The sequence below is a fragment of the Protopterus annectens genome, chromosome 5.part0 (genome assembly GCF_019279795.1).
Source record: "Protopterus annectens isolate FY-2018-M chromosome 5.part0, PAN1.0, whole genome shotgun sequence".
NCBI classification, from domain to species: Eukaryota; Metazoa; Chordata; order Ceratodontiformes; family Protopteridae; genus Protopterus; species Protopterus annectens.
The window spans coordinates 735,379,069-735,401,651 of NC_056735.1; the positions used below are offsets into that span (position 1 = coordinate 735,379,069).

The window sequence follows — 22,583 nt, forward strand, 5'->3', positions numbered from 1 at the left end:
GCTTAACGTTTAACTTTAGCTGATAGTGGCTGTAATTTTAGACATTGATTTATGGCAGTGTACTGCTGTTAGACGAGTCATTCTTCTTTTTGGAAAGTGTATAGTTTTGTGTTTTTTTCTGTGAGTTAATATAGGATTGGAATTTTTTTAAGGAATGTATTTAGATTTTCTTTTCTTGAGATTTGTGTGTGCATGTAGGCTGCAAGATGTAAACATCACACACAATTCTTTTGACTATATATGTGGGAGTAATAACTTTTTGTCAGAATGTCTCCTTTGTCAGTGTTAACATGGAGTATAAGCAGCCATACAGATATATACAACAAGCAAGAGATTATTGAATTATATAAAGAAGTATAATAGGTTCATAGGTTGTTACTAGGCTATCAGCCTTAGGGCCTATACAAGCCTAGCCATAACAATTCCCTGGCTATTTCTTCCCACACTGTTTACTTCCCTGGACCCCTGTCTAGCAGGGCGACTGACGTGATCCCCGGGGTGAATTTCTATTCTCCCATCCAATCGTCAAGGTTCCTTTTGAAGAGGGCCAAAGAGGCACTCTGCTTGACATGTATGGGCAATCTGTTCCAGAGTCTGGGGAGTCTCAGGGTCAGGAACCTATCCCTCCAGCATGTTTTGTTTATTGTGATGACAAGGTTTAGATCCCTGGAGCGTGTGGCTCTGAGGGATTGGGATTTCTTTGTGTAGCATGTCCAACAGCTCTGGGTTTGACATGGCCTTGTATGTTAAGCAGAGATCGCCTCTGAGTAGACGATATGCGACAGAGTATAGCTGGAGTTTTTTAAGGCGGTCAGCATAGGGCATCTGCTTTAGGCCTGTGATTCTTTTAGTGAGGTATTTCTGCGGCCTTTCCAGTTGTTGCAGATGTCTTCAGAGGTACATACCAAATGGGGCGTTGTATTCTATAATGGGTCTAAAGAGGGATGAGTACAGTGGGATGTGATGGTGTGCCACATAGAAGGATTTCCTGACTGTTGTGGCAATGTGGTTATTGAAGGTGAAACCACTGTCCACCTGTGTCCCTAAGTTTCTTATCAGTGTTTAGTGTACTGCCACCTATATGGTAATTCACAGATACATGTTTTTCTCAAAGGGGATAACTATACATTTCTTGGCATTGAGCTTGAGCCCATGGCTCTGGCACCAAGCATCTGTTTCTGTAAGGCCCTTTTGTAGAGTATCCACATCATCATTTGGGGATTCAGTAATGGCTCCCAGTTTGCAGTCATCTGTGAACTTTGTTAGCCAGAGTCCCTTAGTGTTGGCCTGTACATAAGAGAAGTAGATGCCAAACAAGAGCGGTCCCAGGACTGAACCCTGAGGTACTCCACTTGTCACTTGTCTGGAGCTGTATTTGGAGTCGGCTACTTTTACAGTATGGGTTCTATCAGTAAGCCAGTTAGCAACCCATTGGGTGACGTAGGGATTAATGCCCAGTTTAGTAAGTTTATCTATGATTCCAGAGTGGGGGATGGTATCAAAGGCCTTGGCAAAGTCTAGATAGGCTGTGTGGACCACCTTACCCTTGTCCATGGCTCTGGAGACTGATTCAAAGAAGCCAGTCAAGTTCAGGAGACAAGATCGGCCCTTCATGAACCCAAATTGGGTGGGGTCCAGTGTTTGAAGGTTGCCAATGTCTGTGTTTATAAGTTCCATGATAATACGCTCATGGCCTTGCAGCTAAGGCTTGTCAGACTGATGGGACAGTAGTTTCAAGGATCTAAGGTGGATCCCCCCTTGTGGAGTGGGATAACTGTAGCTCTGCGCCACTCAGTGGGCACGAAACCTGAGGTGAGGCTATGATTAAACATGACACTTAGGTGAGGTGCCAGTTCATATTGTAGTTCATGTAGTACACAGACCGGGATGTCATCTAGTCCCATGGATGCTGTACTCTTAGCTTTGGAGAGTGCGTTTTTTACCTGTGTGGCCGTTATTACCAGAATTTGGCAGTCTTCCGGTATTGAGAGGAGCCATTTAGGGGGTGAGAGGGGGGTGAAGTTGGCACTGAATCGATCTGCCAGGATATTGGCAATATCCTTGGGATCAGTATACTTAATGCCATTCTGTTTTAGCTCCAAGCAGATCTGAGCATTGCCATTTAGATTCTTGACATAGTTATAGAATGCCTTGTGGTTGTCTTTGGAATCTTTGGCAATTTTATTTTCGTAACTAGCTTTGGAGGATTTTATGAGCGATCTCAGTTTCTTACTGAGACAATGGCAATGTTATTGGGGAACATCAGGATAGAAATGGCCGTGCAGATTTGACAAGGAAAGGGTTTCAAGCTGGGCATTCAGCTGAATATCAGGGGCAAAGGAAAAGAGTAATTATACTAATTGTAAGAAAGAAACCCCAGTAAAGATAGAACAGAAAAAAGGAGAAAATGATAGGTTTGTGGTAGCAACGGGTTAGTAACAAGGAAGGAAGATTACACTCACATGTATTTATAATCAGCTTCAAAGTACTATTATAGAATTTCAGAGAATTTTGAGAGAAATAATAATCTTTCAATAGGGAATGTTATTTATGCATGGGAACTTAAATCTGATTTGCAATACTGGGGATATATCTGAGACCTACAAGGGAAAATATGATGAGAAGATATATTTCTTCTTGCAAATCTTGCCCCTGCTGGCCACCAGTGTCATAGTCTATCAGTCCATTCATTCCCCTCATTGGATGAGAAACAACCCAGAAGATGTTGCCACTGAGGTGGCCATTAGGGGTGTTTCAGGATGTTTTCCATTTTCTCTTGACATTAACCATGTATGTGCCTATCAAGTTGCTGTGAAGGAGGGGAACAAGCAGAGGGCTGTCTGTGAAAGTACGCCTCACTTTCACAAAGGATCATTTCCTCCAAGCAGCCCTGACAGTCCCTGTGGCATGAAAGGTGTAGTCTCTGTAAGCAAGCCTTGCCATTCCCTGGTTGAAGTAAATGAGCCACAGCCTTTCACTTCTTTACTTTTCTGCCTGACTTTTGTAGTGCTGGGCTCCAGTAATTCAACCGCAGTCACATGTGTTGCAGTCAGGGCTCTCCCTCTGTAGCATGGAGCCAGGCATGAAATCATGTATTTTTGAAGCACTATATGAGGATATTTATTTATTGACATTTGTTGACTGGGAAAGTCCACTGGGTCAGAAACCCATTTTCAGTGGAGGCCTGGGGAGAAATGCTCCACAATATTCAAATAATCCACAAAAAAACTACAGAGTTAATACAGAGAAAGTATATACATTAATATAAGACAGGAGTGTTGGATTATGTGAATTTGAAGTACATAGATATTACTATACTGTAAAGACACAAAGTAAATACTTTCCATTCATAGAATGCAAAGGAATATACAAAGGAAAATAATTTTCCTTTCAGAAGAATATAGTCATAAATATAAATTCAAATTATGTGTAGAAAAAATAGTAATGCAGAAGGTGTTTAAAAAGTAGGATCTCAGTAGTTATATGTGTAGGATTAAGGAGGCTTACACTGTATGTCACAGGTGCAGTTGGGATTATTTAGAAGATGGTGGGGTTTGAGTGCAGCTTTAAAGGCTTTTAAGGAGTCTAGTTGAGTAATGTAGGATGGGAGGTCATTCCATAGTTTGGCAGTGTAATAGGAATACAGGCATCAGTTGAGTTTGGTTACATTTAAAAGTTGCTTATTAGAAGACTGGAGGTTCTAGTTGGGGTGTATGTGTGTAAGATTGGAGTACACAGAAGATATTAGATTTAAATATTAGCTTGTGGGCGAGGGTTAATTGAGTGTAATAGAGATAGTGGTGAAATTCAAGCCAAGATAAGTTTGTAATGGGTTTGCAGTGATGTGACCATTTTTGCATGCTGCAGGCAAACTTTGCTACCGTATAGTAACAGGATTACAGTTTATTACTGACGGATGTTTGGAGGTTTGTGAAAATGTGACTTCCATACAAGAGGGAGGGGATAAGTAGAGTGCTAATTAGTTTTATTTTTGTTTAAGTAGAGTTTATTGTCGTTATTGTTTGCCAAAGTTTGAAGTGTTTTTTTTTTAAATTGTATTGAGGATTTGTTGTTCGAAAGAGAGTTTGTCATCAATAGTAATTCCTAGAAATTTTCACCTGTTCAATTTCTGTACTGTTATGTGAAAAAAATCTTGAATTCTGCAGCTGGAGGTTTTGATGAAAATAGTAACAATTTAGTTTTTTTGGGGTTCAACATTAGTTGAACATCATTTAGCCAAGTTTCTATGGATGTGAATGCATCTTGTATGATCTTATGGAGGTTAGAGAAATTGTCGGAGGAAGAGATGATAGTTTGAATCGTCAGCATACTGGATGAGTGTGCTTTGTTGGGAGGCTTTATTAAGATCATTAATGAATATGTTAAAATGCAGGGTTCCTAAAATGGATCCTTGTGGGATTCCTGTATTATTGACCAGATACTTTGATTGTAGGTTTTGCCATCTAACAGATTGATGTTAAGTTGTCAATCTCGCCTTCATTCTTGCTTGATGGGTTCGGAGCCGATCCCTCGGCTCCGACTCGGCACTTGCTAAGCTCGAGAGTCACTTTTACCAGCTCGAGGCAGCCCCATATCCCATGATGCAAGGCGGTAAGTACCCAGATCTCGTTTGCCGCTTCGCTTATGAGGTCCTCCTTTTACCAGCTCCTGGTAAGTGATTTACTACTTTGATATTTTAGCCCCTTTTTACTAAAAACCCTTTAAATTTTAGTTTTAAGTTAATTTTAAAGATTTTCTGACAGAAAATTCCTGTCTCTTCTTAATTTTAGTCAAACTTTACCCATCCCACCCCTGTTAGGGTGTGTGTGTGTGTTTTCTAGTTATACCTTTTTGGTGTATTTAATTTAATTTAATTCTTTGACTGGTGTGTGTGTGTGTTGTGTTACACCATGTCAAAAGAGAGGGTCTCAGGCTTTAAGAAGTGTGACTCGTGCTGTCAGAAGATGTCTCTGACAGACGGTCACACTTCTTGCCTGTATTGCCTGGGGCCTCTTCACCTGCAGGACTCCTGTGCTATATGTCATTCCTTCAGCCAGAGAGTCCTGCAGGAAAGAAGAAACAAATTAATACTTAAGGGCCTTCTTAAGCCGGAGGGCTCTCCGGCTAATTCGGCTTCATCCAAGACTGCCAAATCTTCCAAGGCCCAGGCTTCTGTGTCAAAGCCTGCGGCCTCGGCTCCGACTCGTTCTGAGTCGAGATCGGCTCCGGCTGGAGCCGATTCTGGCTTAACTAAGCCTTCGGCACCGATGGCTATCGGTGCCGATTCTGCATCGACCACTTCGGTGTCGGCTCCGATCGGTTCCGACCACCATGTGGCACAGGCATCGGTGTCGGCTCCGATCGGCTCCGACACCGTTACTTTTGTGGCTGTATCGGCTCTGGCTGGAGCCGATGCATCGAGGCTACCTGTCGGCTCCGATAAGTTGTCAGCTCCGACTGGTTCTATAGTTTCATCGGTTCCGATGGCTCCTTCCAGGAAGAGGTCGAGGTCTCCTTCCTTGGAGCCGATACTTTCGGCTCCGGCTTCACCTCTCCTTTCGGAATGGAGCCATCGGAGCCGATCTTCAAGGTCATCCAGGCTTTCTGACCATGACTTAGAGAGAGTGGTCAGTAGATTACTTAAGTCACAGGCACTGGCCCAAATGTTACATAGTCCGTCTCAACAGACGACTATTGGTCCACACCCGTTACAGTTCCTCCTTCAACTCTACCCCAGAGCTTGGAGTTGGAGTCTTCGAATGGTTACTGCTACTGCTGGAGGACAGATACCCCTTCTGTTCCTTCAGCCTCTACTCTTATCTCCTCTTGAGACCTTCCTTAGAGGGATTCGGTGGCGGGCTTCCATGGTCTCCTCCGAGGGGTGAGTGGCATCGGACCCTTGTCCGAACCCGCTCTTCCCTTGGAGCCTCGGCCTTGGTGAGCTCTGCTCCGACATCTGCCTCGAGACTTCCCTTCGGTGGTCCCTGGAGTTCCTAGTTCTTGAACGGGTTCTCTCGGACCTGCCTGGGAGGGGAGCATTCGAGGTGATGAAGAGTGTGCTGGCTACTGGTATCAGTCAGCAGTCTGTTCCCTTAGCTCCTCCCTCTATAGTGCCTGTTGACATCTCTGCCACTTCTCTTGCTACAGGACCCAGAGATCCTCCGCCTCAGGTTTCCCCATTGGGAATTTCCCCCTCTTCCGAGGATTCTCCTGATGTTTCGGGAGATCCTCCTAGGAAGAGGACTTGTAAGAGGAAACATGTAGACTCCCGAGTCTATCACTTCAGATACTGACTTTGATGAGTCAGAGGGATCCCCTAGATCCCCCTCTGAGGATGTCTCCTTCTCAGACATCCTAGAACTCCTTAAACAGAGGGGAACTGGCCCACCAACAATCCCTCTGAGGATGAGTCAGTATACCTAGAGGCGTTTGGATCTCGGCCCTCCACCTCCTGGGTGTCTCCGCCTTCGACCCCTTATGCAGGTTATTGCCCGAAGGCGTGGGCAGCTCCTGACTCTGTAGAGCCAGTCCCTAGGAGGCCTTCAAAATTTATCACTGCCCCGTCTCACAAGCAATTCCCCACTAAGGGTGTCCACGCTGATGCCATGGTGGTGGCTGCTGCCACCAAGAAGGAACTTGCAGATCCTTCCGTGCCGTCCATCCTCCTAATAAGGACTCTAGGACCATGGATAGGTACGCAGTAAGCGGATGTTTTCCTCAGCGACCTTTGCTATCGTCGCTGAATTACCTATGTCACTTCACCAGACTCCAGAGGGATATCCTTAAGGAGCTGGGTGAAGTAGTACAGGATCCTACAGCTGCAGGGGCTCAAGAAAAATTGCTTCGCAGCTAGGAACCCTTAATTCCATTGCAAACTCCTCCATGCGGCTAATATCATATGCTGCTGATGGAGCGAGTAGAGCCAGGTACAGGTGTGGCTCTTAGACGCCAAGCCTGGATGCGGCTATGTGACTTTGCAGATCCCTTTAAGGCGTCCTTCACAAATTCTCCCTTTGATGGGTCAGCTTTGTTTGGCCCTCAGGTGAAGGAAACTTTGACCAGGTGCGAGCAGGACGGCAAGACTCTTTCTGCTGTAGGAGTCCGTTTTCCACCCCTTCTAGACCTTACCCCAAAGGACAGAAAGGTGGCAAAATGTGGTTCCATAAATCCCAAGGAGTCACGCCGGATTCACGTGGTCAGTTTACCCCTAGAGGCAGAGGGATAACAACAACAGACGCCGCTCTAGAGGCAGAGGGGTCCAAAACCAGGGAAACAGAGAGCCTCTCTCTGACAAGCCCTTTCAGCATCCCTGAGATGTTGCCCGGCTGTCCCTCCTTGGAGGCAGTCGGGAAGATTATCACTGTACCCAGAAGCCTGGCATTCCCTCACTCAAGACAGATGGGTACAGTCGATCATATCCAAGGGTTACATAATTCCTTTCGAGGAAAGTCCTTTCCCCTCAAATTCCCTTCCAGATGTACCACCCGGTCTAAGGGAAATTGCAGAGTTAGAAGTCTCAAAACTACTGCAAAAAAGAGCCATTCAGCCAGTTACAAAAGACCATTCAGAGCCCGGAATCTACTCAAGGTTCTTTTTGGTCCCCAAAAAGACGGGAGATTGGAGACCAATATTGGATCTCAGCAGACTCAACAAGTCTGTGAGGAAGACAAGATTCCGAATGGTCACTCTTCAGTCAATTCTGCCCTTCTTACAGAAGGACAACTGGATGTGCTCAATAGATCTTCAGGATGCGTACTATCACATCAAAATTCACAGACGCTCCAGGAGATTTCTCCGCTTTCGGCTGGGGTCCAGTCATTTCCAGTTCAGAGCCCTGCCCTTTGGTCTCACTACAGCCCCCAGAGTGTTCACCAAATGCATGGCAGTGGTCACGGCTCACCTGAGACGTCAGGGATTCCAGGTGTTTCCGTATCTCGACGACTGGCTCCTTTCAGCCACCACCAGGCATCAGCTTATTCAAGCCAGGGATTACACAATAAAGCTTTGTACTCTTTTGGGCATCTCGATAAACTTCGAAAAATCATCCTTATCGCCCTGCCAGTCTATTACTTTCATAGGCACAAACTTAAACACTGTTCGGATGTCAGCTACCCTTACAGATCAAAGAGTTTCAGACATTCAAAGTCATGTCAGGATCATTCTGGCCAACAAGAAAGTACAGGCCAGAATGGTTCTAAAGGTATTAGGCCTCATGGCTGCGGCCATTACTCTTCTTCCCTGGCTCGATTCTACATGCCTTCTTCAGTGGATGCTGTTCACACAGTGGTCGTACCAACAACTTCCAATGCGTCACCAGATTTTGGTGACACAGACTTGCAAAGATCATCTTGCTTGGTGGATCACATCTCCTCAGGTTCACCAAGGCAGGTACTTTGTACCCCCATCCCCGATAGCCACTGTCACCACGGATGCCTCCCTGATCGGGTGGGGGGGGTCATTATCAGGGCAGGATGGTTCATGGGACGTGGCAGCCGTTCGAGTACCATCTGCACATAAATGTCCTGGAGATGAGAGCAGTGCTTTTAACGTTGCAAGCCCTCAACGACTTTCTTCCCGTAGGGACAATTGCAGTCCACACAGACAACATGTCTGTAGTTTGGTATATCAACAAACAGGGCGGAACCAAGTCCTACCCCTTGTGTCGAGAAGCGCTCAGACTATGGCAATGGGCGATCTCCTCTCATCGGTTTCTGGTAGCAACACATATCCCTGGGAAAACCAACATTGTAGCGGACAGATTGAGCAGAGCTATTCTCATGCCTCACGAGTGGTCTCTCAAGCAATCTATAGCGGAAGAGATATTTCTGGAATGGGGTCGTCCATGTTGCGATCTTTTTGCTACTCCCCAAAACAGCAAATGCCCAGACTTCTTCTGTCTCTTCCCTCTACCAGGCCATCCCCCCAGAGACGCTCTGACCCAGGATTGGCCCCAGGGACTTCTTTATGCCTTCCCTCCATTTCCTCTGATCCCTCAAGTTATCCAGAAAGCTACCGTTTTGAGAGCCAAATTGATTCTCATTGCCCCTTACTGGCCTCGACAAGTTTGGTTTCCGTTCCTCCATCGTCACCTTTTGGTGCAGCCGTGGCATCTGGACCCAGTGCCAGATCTTCTGATTCACCAATCCGGACTGCTGCACCGGTCTATTCCTTCTCTCAACCTCACAGCATGGTTGCTCCACTTCCTTCCTTAGCCAGGCTTCCTTTGATCTCTAACCCAGTTAGAGACATCATAGTAGCTTCTTTAAAATCCTCTACCAGGAGGATTTATACAAGCAAATGGAAATGTATTGGGCTAAGGCCAAGAATATTGATCCTTTCACTGCCCCTGTTCAGGCAGTTCTGGACTTCTTAGCAGAGATTTTTCATGCAGGCTCCTCTTCTTCCACAGTCAGAGTTCAATTGGCTGCTATCTCCAACTTTCATGTCGGGGTCGCAGATCATAATATTATGTCCCATAGGCTCTGCAGGGCCTTCTTGAAAGGAATTTTCCTACTAAAGCCTCCAATCAGGAATCCTCCTCCTCAGTGGGATCTAAATTTAGTGCTGACATCCTTGATTCTTCCCCCCTTCGAGCCAGCTGTTTCTTGTTCCCTGAAATTTCTTTCTTGGAAAACTTTATTCTTAGTGGCTATTACATCGGCCAGGAGGGTGTCTGAACTTCATGCTCTATCTGTTCGACCCCCCTATTTGGTTTTTCACAAGGACAGAGTTTCATTAAGAACTAATCCGACCTTTCTGCCTAAGGTCGCCTCAAAAACCAATTTGAATCAATCCATTGATCTCCCTGTATTTTTCCCGAACTATTCAGACAGAGCTGAACAAAAATTACATTATCTTGATGTCCACCGTCAACTCAGATATTATTTGGACAGAACAAAAAAATTTAGGAAATCTGATCAACTTTTTGTTTCCTATGCGGATAATAAGAAAGGCCTTCCTGTTTCTAAAGTAACCTTGTCTAGATGGCTTTCTTCGGTCATCTCTGAAATTTATCTGCTCAGGGGAAAACAGCTGTGCTCAAAACCTAAAGCACATTCAACTAGGAGCTTAGCTACTTCTACAGCCTTTCAAGCTAGACTTCCTCTAGACACTATTTGTGCAGCGGCCACTTGGGCCACTCCTCATACTTTTGTTTCCCACTACAAATTGGACTTGGCCTCCAGGGACAGAGCCAGTTTTGGCTCTACAGTCCTCAAGAGTCTGTTCCATTGAGCCACCCAGGATAGAGGTGCTAGGGGCGGTCCCATCAAGCAAGAATGAAGGCGAGATTGACAACTTAACATTAAGAAGTTATGTACCTACCATAACGCGTTCCATGTTAGTTGTCTTCTCGCCTTCTTTCTTGCGACCCACCCTCCTTCCCCAGGCCTGGACAGACCTTGTTATAAGAAATTATTATGCTGAAGACCATTCAGACCTGGTCTTTCTTCCATCCTGTAAGTTTTCTTTCTTCCTTTTGGAAGTGTTTTATGCTTGGTGCTATTGCCCTTTGTCATCAAACGAGATCTGGGTACTTACCGCCTTGCATCATGGGATATGGGGCTGCCTCGAGCTGGTAAAAGTGACTCTCGAGCTTAGCAAGTGCCGAGTCGGAGCCGAGGGATCGGCTCCGAACCCATCAAGCAAGAAAGAAGGCGAGAGAAGACAACTAACATGGAACGTTATGGTAGGTACATAACTTCTTATTTTCTATTGTTTAGGTAGGTGAAGAACCATATTAACACACTTGGGGAGGATCCTAGTTTTTCTAATTGTTGTAATAACTTAGGGTGTGACACTGTGTCAAAAGCTTTTGATAGGTTTAATAGAAGTACAGAAGTTGATTGGCCAGCATCAAGAGCTTTATTCACAGTATAATTGAAGGAGAGTAAAACTGTGGTTGTGCTTTGTCCAGGGCAGAATCCATGTTGAGTGGGAGCTAGGAGGTTAATTGTTAGTGAGGTGATTTAGTAGTTGGGTTTGTATGCACTTTTGCAAGATTTTTTATAGTAAAGAGAGTATGGAGATGGGCCGATAATTTCAGAGATCGTCTATATTACCACCTTTGTGTAAAGGAGCTGTAACAGACTTTTTCCACAGTTGGGGAACATATTAATCAGAGATTGGACAATTAATAAGAATACTTATAGGGTAAGTTGTTCAGGTTGTCAGTATTCAGGTGGTAAATTGTCAGAGGGCAGTGAGCAGGGCTTTAGTTTGGTTAGCAATTTAAGAATTAAGAATGGTGGATACTGGTTGAAATGAAAAGGAGGGAGTGGATGGGATATTGTGGTGCCAACCCTAGTGTGAATAGGAGTAGATATGGAGTCCATTTGTTTGTCATGTTGGGAGTTAAGACTGCTTTTTGTAGATGAATCCTTGACTAATTTTTGTATAGTGTCAATGAAATGGGTGTTGAACATTTGAGCAATCTGGTGAGGGTTTTTATCTGAAGAGGGTGATGGATTTTGAATGTTTCCTGGATTAAGCAGAGTGGATACAGATTTCCAGAATTTTTTTGGATTATTTTTTGGATGGATAGTTTGCGGAGAAGTAATAATTTTTTTCCATCAGTTATGACTATTTTTTTGTTTTGTTTTTTTTTGCTGTATTACAAAGTTGTCTATAATTTTGTTCAGCTTCCTTCTGAATTATCAACCCTTGCTTCTACTTCTCTGCTTAAAAAACATCTTAAAACTCATTGGCTTTGTCCATGTGCTAACCCAGACTAATATCTTCTTCCCCTTCCTGCTTTTACCCCTTTCCCTACTCCACTAACCTATGCCTCCAGATCTAGTTACTACTTTTTTCTTCATAGTAAGAGGATAAAACATAAGGGCTTTTCTCTCTTAATTGGGTTTTACTCACGCCTACTATTGTATTTAGTATAATTTTTTAGCATTTTTTTTAGTATAATTTTTATAGTTTTAAGTTTATTATTATAATTCTTCTTTTGACCAATGCTGCCTCTGTATTGTGATTTTACATGTCTTTTTATATATTGTTAACTTTGTCAATGTTCATGCTTGGAGCTTTTCTCCCCAGGCCTCTACTGAAAATGGACATATATCCAGTTAGACTAGCCTGGTCAACAAATGTAAAATAAATAAATAAATAAATTGTTAATTTGCTTGAGTTCTGTATTTTTGCCATTCTTTCCAGGCTCCGTCCCTAGAGAGGAGGAAATGTTTCGTTTTTTTGTTAGCTAGGGGGCATGGTAAAGCTGTGTTCATTTGGTGCGAAGAGGAGCTAAGCTATATAGTGTACTTAGAAAGATTTTATTGACATAATCTACAACATCATCCAAGGGTAGGGTTTGTATTGGGGACCAGTTTTGAGCTTGTAGGATATTGATTGAATATGTTTTGATCAAAATGGGCAAGGTTCCTGGAAGGTCTGTATGAGTGAGGTTTGTGGATTTGTAATATGGATTCTATGGATGAAGACGGGTAGGTGGTCGCTCAAGGTGTTTGGGAGGGTGCCGGTGTTGGAGTAATAGTGGGGATGAGATACTAGAATCCAGTCTAATGTAGCTTCTGCTCGGATATTTAAATTATGAGTAGGCTTTATGCTAAGTTGTGTGAAACTATGTATGTTAATGCTTGTCGCAGATGCTTTTGAGGTTAATAATTGCAAATTAATGTTAGTATCACCTAGAATAATAGTTTCCTGAGATATATTTTGGTTTGTCCAGCATAGGAAATCTTCCAAAAGAGGATGTTTTGACTGGGGGAATTAAATAACAGCAATACAGAGTTGTTTGTTAGGATTTATGTAAAGGGATGTGAGTAAGATCTCAATGTTATTGAATATTTGGTGTGGAAGATGTGACTTCAGTAGCAGGAATTCAGACAGAATTTTGATATTACTCTCCAAGGTACAGTAACAGGGCTAGCTTGGATAGACATTATATTTCACACGAGCATGTGTATTTAAGTGAAAGCTTTGAGACGCATCCAATAACTATATCAGATCATGTACTAATAAAAACAAAGATAACGATGACAGGTAATGATGCAAAAATGAAACATCAGCATTTTCCACTTTTTGTTATGAAGAGAAGAATTTAAGAAATGGGTAATGGATATGATTTGTAAGTTATTAGGGAATGGCGAAATTATATCAGAAGGGAAAGCAGTTGAATGGGTTAAAAGGAAAATTGACTTTATAGCATGGTAGAAATAAGAGAGAAAGAGCTGTGTGACAGTAATAGGTCTTACGTTTAGTTGACAAAGGTTAACATATTGCAGAATAAAGGAAATGTCACAAAACAAGAAGAGGAGAAAGGCTTCCAAGATGGCAGCATACTGAACAGCATTGATTAGAGCTCTCTCTCAATCTCTGTGAAAATTCGAATTGGTAGAAAAAGTCAGTAATAGTTAATTTGGGAGCAGTTTAATTACTGGGTCATCATTACACTGCCTGGATGCAAGCAATGAAGGTATTTGAAGAAAGTCAGAGAAAGACCACCAATAAATCAAATGAAAAAACTCTGACTGGGAGAAACCTCGCAGGTGGTCAGAGCAAAGCAGTTCAAGGTTTCAGCTTTAGTACAGGAGATAGCATCCAGTAATTTACAGGTAAAATAAATCAGGTGCACTCCAAGGTGCTTAAAATAAGTGAGACAATGGGAGGAATATATCGTCAAATGACAGTAGGCCAGAAAATGTAAAATCATTATGTAGCTATTCAGATGAGCTGATAAAACAGTTGAAATCAGAGGTTGAAGTGAGGGAAAGACTAAGAGGCTTCTCAAGAAGAACTGTTTTAAAACTAGTAGAATTAGAAGTCAGAGCATGCAGAGAAGACGTGTGATTTTTTTGCTGTATCATAGGAACTTGAAGGAATAGATTGTATTAGTATTATGAATGTTCAAATAAGCATTTGGACTAGTATTTCACAGCAAGATTTTTTAATTGAGAGAGGGGACAGTGTGTGTATGTTCCAAATTTAGCCACGAGAAAGCATATAAGACCTATTTTATTAAAGATGCAGTTATAACAGCAGAAAGAGCTCTTCTGACAAAAGTGTGGCAGAAAGATAAGTATTAAGATTAGACACCCAGAGTGTTTGTGGAAAATGGTTTAGTTGTATACCAGCCATATTAGAAACAAATTTAACTCCACAATTAGGGGATGTTGAAAAGCAGGTGTGAGATTCAGGTTGCTTTATCTGCCTGCCTTCAAAATATTTCTTTCTGTAAGTTTCTTTCTGGAAGATCAAATACATTTGGATGCAGAAGAGGCTAAGAAAAGAAATAAAAAAGTTTAGCCATCTAAGAGTGAAGCCAGCAAGCCAAAGGGGACATTGCTTCTCAGTCCTCTGACAAAAACAAAGCCCACAGAGAGAATTTGCCAGTGAAACTTTTCCACTGTTTCAAAGGAAAATTTTGATTAAAAGAAAACAGCCCAGGAGCTGACTAGACTAAGCAGGAGTACATTGGAATTGAACCAAAGACCACTGTTGGAAGGTCGAGATGATGAGGAAGAAAGAAACATGAGTAAAATAATAACAGTGAATAAATGGGATACATCTAAAATGCCATTCCCATTAGATGTAGTTTAGATGTGGGAAATATGGCCCTGCACAAAGTTGTGGCTAAAAAATACTGGAAATTTGACTGTGTAAAACTTGTGGAAAAACTCTGAACCCTAATCTTCACTTTATCATGAAAGGAGTGAATAAGTAACTGTAAATAAAATATGTTTATTCTTAATATTTGTGTAATACAATTGTTGATTGAAATTGCATGTTGTGTTGTAAAACAGTATGATATGCAGAAATATTTTAAATGTGTGTGGGAGTATCAGTGACTGCTGTTTATAGTTGATGGTAAAGTAAGAAAGTAATTCTCCTTAACTTTCATGTTTCCAGGCTTTACAGTAACACGTGATAAAGACTGGGAATAAGAAATGTAATGTAATCTTAGGGGTGTTTGGGGAGGATGTCAAAATATATTTGTCATATTTTATGTGTATTAAATATAATTTCCCTTGTTTTTGTAGAGATAGAAGTCTAGACTAGGTATGGGATTTTTAAGCAAGTTGGCTAGAAGAATAAGAAAAAGAAGAAACACTTGAAAATGTTTTTTTTTCTTGGATTTGCAAATGTATTTACTGTTTTTTTTCAGTAGTACCCACAAACTGAGCAAAATAGGTGCAGTCAATTAGGCATAAAAGGTCTAACCAATTTGTTCTGAATAAACTCTATAGGGGTCATCATTTCCATTTACAAATATACTACCTGTTTTTTTTCATTAGCATCAGTTGGAGACAATGGATTTGTGGGTGAAAGCAGCTTAAGAGGAAATATCTGAACAATGTGTTCTGAGTGATGCAGAAATAATATATTATGCATTTAAAGGGGAACTAACTGACAGTTCAGTGAAAATAAATGAAGTTTAAAACTGTGGGAACTGAATAGTTTTGCAACTAATTGCCTCCCTAACAGCCTTTTTACTTCAGTGCATTAGTACAACAGTGCACAGTTTAGTTTGAGTAGCCACTGCACTTTTTCTTAAGGCTAAAAGCTGAAGTTTTCTGACAGCATGCAACGTCTTTATCTGTGTAAGTTGTAATATTAGCTGCAGCATGTGCTTTTCAGTATGTTTAAACATACCTTTAGAATTGGTAGTGTCTGTGTGTGCAACTGCCTGTTTGAATTAACTGTCCCTATATGGAGGGGATAACTCTCTTTTTGGAAAGTGTAAATAGTTGTGTGTGTTTGATGTGAATTAAAAGAGGCTGAGGGTTTAAAAATATATTTAATTTTTATTTGTGCAGTGTTTTTACTGAAGCAAAAGTTTGGATAATGTGACAGTGGGTCAAACAGAGTTGAAAAGCAGCAACTGCGTACAAGATGAGCCAGCCAAATTTTATTGTGTGCATGTTAGATGCAAGTTGTAAAGATGTATTTAAAAAATTGCAGAACACGTGAAAGTAATAGATTTTTATCAGAACTGTTGCTTTGTCAATATTAACATGGACTGTAAATGGCTTTTCAGGTATAGACAAAAAAAAAACAGATTGCATCAAATTACACTCATTTAAACAAAAGCTGTGGTAAAATAATGTTACAGGAGACACATTTGGGATAGAATTACTCGTGCATTTTGTCAAAGGAAGGATTTCAATGTGGACATTCAACAGAGTATTAGGGCAAAATGAAAAAGGGAAATAGTAATGCTGATTGTATGAAGGGCTCAAGTAGTGATTACTGTGGGACTTATTTATATGCCATCTAAAACTACTGTTATGGAGCTTAAGAGGACATAAATACCATTCTCTTAGCACAGTAAATCATGACAAAGGCCCAAAAATAGGGGCATATTTTAAATATTGCTCTTATATGCTTAGAAAGTTGCTAGAATAACAGGTTTTATGTTAATGTGCATTTTTTGGAGGATATAAAATCTGAAACTCAAACGTGTCACTATCAAGTGACTTTATTTCTCACTGATTTGCCTCAAAACTACACATTTTATGAGAAACGGACCAAAAATCTAGACATTCTGTGAAACCCTGGAAGTTGAGAGATATTTAAGAGGATTTGGGGAAAAGTAGTTTATTTTCAGCAGGAAATATTTATGTATGGGGACTGGAACCTGATTTACAGTAGTGAGGATATATCAAGGAGACGTAAAAGGCGAAGTACAACAACAGAGGATCAGTTTATGAAGAAATATATGTGAATATTTGTTATGGAAGATGTGATTTCAGTAGCAGGAACTCATTTACATATTATTCCTCATGGTACAATAACTTGGCTAGACTGGATAGAAATTGTTTCTCCGGGGTATATATATTTAATTAATGAGAGGATATAATTGGTATGTTAGTCAAGAAAAGCTGGCTTTATTTGCAGATGATTTTATTTTATACCTGACAAAACCAGAAAAAGACATTACAGTGTTGTGGCACATTTTGAGACAGTTTCAGACCTTTTTGGGATACAAAATTAATGAAGCTAAAACAAAGACAGCAGCTGTAAATTATGTACCCACACATGAACTGCTTCAGGAATATCCGTATTTATGGAGACACGATAAAATGAAGCATTAGGAGTATGGATTAAAAATTATTCTAGTGTGGCAGCTAAGGATAGGTGGGAAGAGGTGAAACAAAATATTTGTTATATGGATAGTAAGAAGCAAGCAGTTAAAATGATTTTAGTCCATTTAGTCTTATACACAGGTCAGGCATATTTTTAGATATTGTCAAAATTAATAGGCATGGATCAGTATGTTTTTTGAAGGGGAGCCAATCATTTGACAAGCATTTAGCAGCACTAATAAAACAATGATGATCCAGAGGGAACAGAGTGTAAGAGAACACTGGGTATTGCTGGTGCATCTTATTGAATGAAAAGCATTCAGTGGAGTCGGCTAAGATTCTATAATTAGGGAAATGGTAGTGTTTGTATTTCTTCATACAACAATAGGGTCAGTAAGGTGGGTATGCAAATGGGCTGGAGGAAAGCATTAAGGTAGGAGTCTTTTTCTTTGGTAAGTTGTTTCTGAACAGAGGAATTAGGCAGTGATGCATTGTTTCCTGTTTGTAATTTGTTTTATATTTAGAGCCATTAGCAAAAGAAAATGAGGGACTCACAAATTCAGGGATATAATTGGTATGGTAATGAAGAAAAGTTAACTTTATTTACAAATTATATTATTTTTTACAGGGTAAGTCTAGAAAAGGATATGTCAGTGTTGACAAGGAGTTTGACTCTGTTTCAAGTCTTCTCATGGTATAAAATGAAGGGAAAACAAAGGCCATGGTGGTAGTCTGTGTACCCACACACAAACTGTCTCAGCAATACCTGTATTTATGTGGACATGATACAATGAAATATTTAGGTGTCTGTATTAAAAAGATTCTACTCTGGCAGCTAAGGGTGCATTTGAAAAGACTAAGCAAAAGTTAATGCAAAAACCTGAGAAACTAGAAGCTATTTATTATGAATACATATAGTAAGAGAGACACAGGAAAATGTTTTTAGTCCATTTAGTATACATATAGGTTAAGAATATTTTTATCAGCCAGATGAGAAGTTGGTGACAATAATATAAAGAGTTGAAGGAATTTATTTGAGAGAGAAAGAGGGCAAGAGTTAAGTGAGATAAGTTGATTATCTCCATATAACAAAGTGGTTTAGGATTACCTGAATTGAAGGGATACTTTAGAGGTACAGAGCTAAGACTCACACATATAACATCATCAGAAGGTTATAAATCAAAGTGGAAATGTATAATGATGAAACAGGGAGAGTTTGAGAATTAAAGGAGAGAGATTGGTGGATTTTGCATGCAGGTCATTAAAGGGAATATCACTAACAAAAGTAGGGATGACCATAAGTAGGAGTATAGAGAATAGACAAAAGGGTCTGGAATTTATTTCAGAAAATTAAAAAAAGGAACCAAACTGCTGAAAACAAATCACTAGGGAGGGAAAGGCAATAGAGGTGGATGAAGCTAAGATGAAGTTTGGACTGCAGATTAGAGACCATTTTCCATATTAGGGATAAGAGGATATAGGCAAAAATAAAGGTATAGGGAACATTAAATGAAAAGGCCAGCTGTAGTATTTTGCATTTGAGTCTAGAACAGAAGCTGATGTAAAAAAAAGGGATAATTAGGGTATATAAAATGCATGGTAACTATTAAGAATCATTCAGAAGATTGAGGTATTACTGTTAAATGAAATGCTAAAGGATAAAGAGTTTAGAATTTTGGACCAATAGAAGTGCAGCCAAAATAATCTGCCTTTATCTTTATTGCTTAAAGTTACTGAAAGTGAGCACCTGAGAGAAGGATGGTTGTTCAACTGTGAAAGTTTTAACACATTTCCAAGTATTATCTTTTACATTTTCTTGTTTTATATGTTTTTAAAATGCTATTGAATTTGCTTATCTATTTATTGTTGAACATAATAAGGAAATATTAAAACAATAGATCTAGTTGTTTTCATTTATCTTACCATAACTCCCCATCTTAAAAGAACATTTCTACCAGCAGATCCACCTGCCCTCCCCCCATCTTCCTCAAGGTCTAGATCTAGTGATTTTTTTATGGTTTGTTGATTCTGAATTAGCGCTTGGTTTTGTTTTTCTGGAAGAACAGAGGGAAGATTGGCTCCCACACAGCCTTTGTTGATGGTGATAATGGAGAAGAACATAGGGGAAACGTTTAAGTTTGTTGTAAGTTTATTTTATTAAAGTCATTATGGGAGGATCTCCCCTTAAGGTGGAATATTGATAAGACAAGTAAGGTTTCGCTGTCTGATATGTTCTTGAAAACATCTGGAGCATCATACACCCCTTGCAGAACTCTACGATCTGCCCACCAAATTTACTCTCTGTATACAAAGCATACCGTCCCGCTGGTCAACTTCTATCATTTTCCCTAGCAACAAAATGGAATTCCTTACAACTTCAGAAAACTTTGAAAACTTCAAAACTCAGCTCCATTCCCACCTCACCCAAAAATGGAATTGTAATTGCACACAACCCATCTAGCTTGCTAATGTATCTCCTACAAGCTAATCTTCTCCATACTGATTACCTAAAATAGTAGCCTCTCTCCAAATATAACATAATGTAGCATCTATATCTTAAATGTTTATAGTGCAATATAGTTTTCAAACTGTCCCCTTTCCACTTTCTGGTGGTGATTCCCTCTACTAGCAACTCATAACGTTTGATGCTACTTAACTAAAAAACTTCCACATCCTATTCGGTGATTTTTCCACCCCACCTTTTCTAGTTCTTAACTGTCTGTCTCAATTCTATGCTTTTTAAATAATATACTTTCCACCTTTACTCACCCCCTCAATGCAAATTGTATTTACAAATGTGAGTTTATAACTACATTCAAATGAATAACTACATCCAAATGTATTACAATTGTTATGTATAACCTTGGACATCACTGCAACTAATCCTCAGTTCAACTTGTCCCTATTCTAGTATAAAAGTATATATGTAATGCATGTTCTACTATTATTTTTGATTGCACCTTTCTAGGTTTTACTGTGTAATATTTACTTTGTTGCTTATTGTTACTGTGTATTATGGAGATTTTCTCCCCGGGCCTCCACTGAAAATGGGCTACCTGAGCCCAACGGACCTCCCTGGTCATCAAACTGGAAATAAATAAAATGTGCAACTGTTTTTATTGCCCATAATCTTAGAGTGCTAAATATGTTTATTGAGTGCAAGCTGGTAGATTTGTTCCAGAAGTAGTAAATGAAATTTAAATTCTTGTAAAATGCCTTTTTAAGATTGTGCAATAAGTTTATAATGTTTTTTTTTTTTTTTTTTTGCTTGAACATTGCTAATACCCTCAAATGCTTTTCCCCAATTTCTGAGTTAATTATTTGTTAAAATACTTTCAGGACATGCTGTTGTTTTAAAGTCTTTTCTAATGATCCACGAATCATGTAAAGAATATGGAGCTACTCCGTGTCGATACCTGAATTTTCTGCACACCTACAGTTCTATTTATAGCAGCAAGAAAACAGAGTTAATAAAAAGGCAAAGTCACTTGCAGGTACCTTTTCACTTCTGAATTATGCTAGTTCACTTTTTTAAATTTGCATGATGTAAATGAACATCCCTGTGTTCATTATTGATGTTCCTTACAAGAACTGTGCTAATCTGGTAAAAAGAATATTAGTGCTAAATAAAAGTGGACATGTTTTGGACAGTTTGAATAAAATGTATTTTGACACTGTGCTTGCCAGGAACTGTATTTCTTTTTTTATTAACTGATCCAAAAGATGCCAAGATTTTTTATGAGTTCATCATTTTTGTTGATTCTTTTCCTCCTCTAAGGTTTTATGATGGTGAATATATCATGTTTGCTTTCATGACCTCAGACTGTGATATCACAATCGAGCATTATGACTGCAAGTGTAGAATAGTCTGTTAAGACTGAAAATGCCATGCATTCATTCGTATTGACATAGCATCAGGTCCTGAGAAGAGTAGTATGTAGAATGTGAATGAAATTCAGACTAATCTCCAACTAATTATTGTCTTTTTTGTTTTAAGTGATACTCTGAAGTATCGTTAGCTGTTTCATTACCCAGTGCTTTGCAATTTCTTGAGAATCGCAGACCTTGTTTTGAGGGCTGCTGAAGTAATTCCTGCTGTATGATGATCTTTCATTAAATGTGATCAGTGAAAATAAATGAGTAAATAAACTCTGTTTTTATGTGTTGAGTAGGTCCTCAGAGATGCATAGATTGCCTGTGATATTTATGCTGTATTTGATAAGAGAACTGTTAGGAAATGTTAATACACATTGGTTCTCAGAGATGTTTTACTCAGAGAAACTCATGATGATGCTGTTGAATCCTGTTCCTCTCAGCATCCCAGGGAGCTTTATTATCACATCCAGAAACCTAGATCTAGAGACAAGGGTGTCAAAAGAAAAGATTTTAGCTCATTCACATTCTTTTTCTGTTGTTATGAAGAGACCTTAGTAGTAAGATAGTGAGTCAGCACTGGATGTGTGGAGAGTTCCAGCTTTATTTCTTTTTTGTCAGTGGCAATGTTATTAAGTTTTAGGAAGTCAGGTACAATGTTTAACAAGTACTTAACATTAAAAAAATGTGTAAAAAGTATATTTAGTTGTCAGTGTGTTAAACAACAATTTTTAGTGTTTTTTATATCAGCTGCAGATTTATTTATTTTATTTTATTTTACATTTGTTAACTGGGATGGTCCGAGTGGACGAGGTCCATTTTCAGTGGAGGCCCGGGGAGAAAAGCTCCACTTAATTAATATAGAGACTACAGGTAGTTATACATCAGTTATAAACCCATTAGTGAAACTATGTATCAGCGACATAAGAGATCAGAGTACAAAGACATTCTTATAACACATTATCTGAAGTTGTTAATCTTCTTCATATTCATCACTGATGGGTTCAGTTCAGAGTTGGCCTTATACTAAACTTGCATGTACCAAAAACTCTTGAGCTAAGCTGCTACCCGCAATGCCCTTCACTCAGTTACCTCAGATCTCGTTTGCCACGCAGCCATATAGCAGTGTTTCACCGAGCTCTCCAGCTAAGTGTTATGTTTTTCTAAATTTTTTTGTAGATTTTTCCTGTTAGTTTGCTAATTGCTAGTATCTTTCTACACTCAGCTCTACCCACAGGTATTTCCTTTCATACCATTGTTGGTATTGGCCCTTCTACCCTTGTGGTATTCCCAGTACCATTGTTCGTATTTCCCTCTTTCCTTCTTTCTTCACTTTCTTCAATTTTTGTGTGTGTGTGTGTTTTTCCTATTATGCCCGAGAAGAAAGGGACTACGGGGTTTAAACACTGCTCTTCTTGCAGTGGTAAACTCCCAAATAGTGACCTTCATAAACACTGCTCTTCTTGCAGTGGTAAACTCCCGAATAGTGACCTTCATGAAGAGTGTGTGTGTATTGTTTGGGGGTTCCGCATTTATCGGCGAAACCTCCATGTGATATTTGTGCCAGCTTCAGTCAGCGGACGCTGAATGAGCGATGAAATAAATTGATCCTTAAGGGCCTGCTTCCTTCACCTTTTTTGAAAACTGTTTCTGCATCGC

General features: G+C 40.0%; 1 protein-coding gene across 2 annotated transcripts in view; it reads left to right on the forward strand.

Moving 5' to 3' along the window:
* Nucleotides 1-22,583, forward strand: part of DYNC2H1 (dynein cytoplasmic 2 heavy chain 1) — a 6,555,988-nt gene that overhangs the window by 3,842,082 nt on the left and 2,691,323 nt on the right. For both annotated transcript variants that reach the window (XM_044072582.1, XM_044072581.1), the window contains one exon: nucleotides 20,391-20,545. In XM_044072582.1, coding sequence (XP_043928517.1) covers nucleotides 20,391-20,545 — 155 coding nt within the window. The remainder of the gene's footprint in view (nucleotides 1-20,390; nucleotides 20,546-22,583) is intronic.